The following is a 2,555-nucleotide window of genomic DNA, read 5'->3' on the forward strand; positions in this document are numbered from 1 at the left end:
ATTTTTACTTTTACAACAAGCGCTGGTTGATTCCACATGTACCCGCCTTTAAACGTCACCGATATAGCGAACGCTGATTGGTCACGTCGCTTGTCAATAATTACTGTGAGCACGGTCGAATTAATTAATTATAATAATGACTCACAACATAAAATAAAGACATACATGTATTAAGGTGAAGAAAAGGAAAAGAAAAATATTGGTTAGAAATAAAATCAGCACGAAACTGATTCGTGCGTTGTCACGTGACACCAGTTACTTTTCTCAGCGCGGGGCGGGCAGAACCAATCACAGTCGACGGATGTTGTAGGAAGCGGAAATGACAACAGACCAAAGAAGTTCCTCGATCTGTCGATGAGAGAGAGCTTCGGGAGATCTGAGCGTGATTTGCGAAGATAGACGCTGATAACGGATCATGTGTGACGTGACGCGGGACACCCCGGTCCGGAAGCTCCGGTTCTCGGCGCTGAGAGCCCTGTCAGACCTGCTGGACCCGCAGCACGCCTGGAGGAGCGTCGCGACGGACATCCGCGGAGCCTCCGGAGAACCGCGCTACTCGCAGCAGCACATCCGGTGACGCGCGAGAGAACAATACATTAAACGCAGCGTTAGAAATAATAATAATAATAATCTAATAAGACTAAACAATGAAGTAAACCGTGTGCAAATAATACACTTGTATTATTTATATATATATATAAAATATCATATTATATAATTATTATTTTGTAATATTTTGAAGTAGCCTTCATTTTATATTTTCGGCTTTCATTTTCATTGTAGTTTGTTTTAGCACTTTTGTCATTTTGTTTTTAATAACTATTTTCCTTTCATTTATTGTATTTATTTTTTAGCACTTCCGAATAACCGTTATTTATTTCAGTTAGTTGCTAAGCCAACATTTTTCATTTTAATTTAACATTTTATTTTAAAACAAAAAACGTTTTTATAATAATAATTATTTGTTATTATAATAATTATTTATTTGTTATTTCAGTTACCAAATTAGTTCAGTTCGTTCTATTGATTGTTCTGATATTTTCATATGCTATTATTTGGCTGTATACTATTATATTGTTTATTTCTATTTTGAATTACGTTTATCTTGATATTCAGTTTTCATTTCAGTTTTAGTTTAAGTTTTTGTCATTGTTTTTATTTTATTGTTGATTTATCAAAAATCATAAATGCAGTGTTGTATATATATATATATATATATGTGTGTGTGTGTGTGTGTGTGTGTGTGTGTGTGTGTATAATAAAGAAAATATAAAATAATGTAAATAATATATCACTAATAAAAGTATTTTATATAATATACAATATTTGTAATAAATTATATATAAAGTATATACTTTTATATACACTTAAATATTTTATTTTATTGTATTTGTAAAATATTTATTTAAATTTTAGTTGTAGCAATTTTAGTACTTAAATTTGAAAATTTAATGTATTTATTTTGTTGTGCGGTTGCTAGGTTGCTCTGTGTGGTTGCTAGGGTGTTCTGTGTGGTTGCTAGGGTGTTCTGTGCGGTTGCTAGGGTGTTCTGCGCATCCACTAAATACGCACTTCCTCATTACAGAGAAAAACTACATTTGAATAAAAATATAGAAGCTATGAAATTAAACTAGCTGACTGTATAATTTAGCAGCAAAAACAATATCTTGGGAAAAAAATCTTTGGTGCACATTATACAATTTAAACATGTTTATTCTGTTAACTATTTGTATTCTTACAAAATACATTTAGCAATTTTAGTACTTAAATTTGAAAATTTAATGTATTTATTTTGTTGTGCGGTTGCTAGGTTGCTCTGTGTGGTTGCTAGGGTGTTCTGTGTGGTTGCTAGGGTGTTCTGTGCGGTTGCTAGGGTGTTCTGCGCGGTTGCTAGGGTGTTCTGTGCTGTTGCTAGGGTGTTCTGTGCTGCTGCTAGGGTGTTCTGCGCGGTAGCTAGGGTGTTCTGTGTGGTTGCTAGGGTGTTCTGCGCGGTTGCTAGGGTTTTCTGTGCGGTTGCTAGGGTGTTCTGCGCGGTTGCTAGGGTGTTATGCGCGATTGCTAGGGTGTTCTGTGCGGTTGCTAGTAGGCCTGTCGCAATAATCAATATATTGACTTATCGCACAATATATGTACATGACCTCAAAAATTTTTGGTGATGCAATATATCGCCCATTATATTTACTTAAAAATTAAAGTCACAGTGTTTTGAACATTCCACTTGCGCCTGTGTCTTCTGCAGCTTCTCGTACATAACGTGGTGTAGTCATGAGGTGCTCGTTCAAATTTAAAAAATGCTTCTACAAAAAAAGTTTAATCTGCAGATATGGCCTTGTTTAGGGATCTGACGGACATCTGAGTGCTGAGTAGTGATTGTGTTTCTCAGCAATAGTGTGCACCCTTAATTTACAGAGAAAAGAAGGTCCGGGACAAATCTGTTGATGGAAAAATCTCCGTACAAGTTCTTTGTGCATTTTTCTACTTGTTACTTTGCACTTTTTGTTAGAAAATGTTTATTTACTATTTATTCAAGTTTTTTAAGGTATCTAATATTTTGA

General features: G+C 34.9%; 1 protein-coding gene across 3 annotated transcripts in view; it reads left to right on the forward strand.

Annotated features, from left to right (window-relative positions):
- The first annotated feature begins 337 nt into the window (after positions 1-337).
- The window catches only part of irak4 (interleukin-1 receptor-associated kinase 4), a 16,236-nt gene continuing 14,018 nt past the window's right edge, over positions 338-2,555 (forward strand). For all 3 annotated transcript variants that reach the window (XM_016494756.1, XM_016494757.1, XM_016494758.1), the window contains exon 1: positions 338-573. In XM_016494756.1, the coding sequence (XP_016350242.1) occupies positions 416-573 (158 nt within the window). In that variant the 5' untranslated portion in view covers positions 338-415. The remainder of the gene's footprint in view (positions 574-2,555) is intronic.

Source organism: Sinocyclocheilus anshuiensis, unplaced genomic scaffold (genome assembly GCF_001515605.1).
Source record: "Sinocyclocheilus anshuiensis isolate Anshui unplaced genomic scaffold, SAMN03320099.WGS_v1.1 scaffold923, whole genome shotgun sequence".
Taxonomy (NCBI): domain Eukaryota; kingdom Metazoa; phylum Chordata; class Actinopteri; order Cypriniformes; family Cyprinidae; genus Sinocyclocheilus; species Sinocyclocheilus anshuiensis.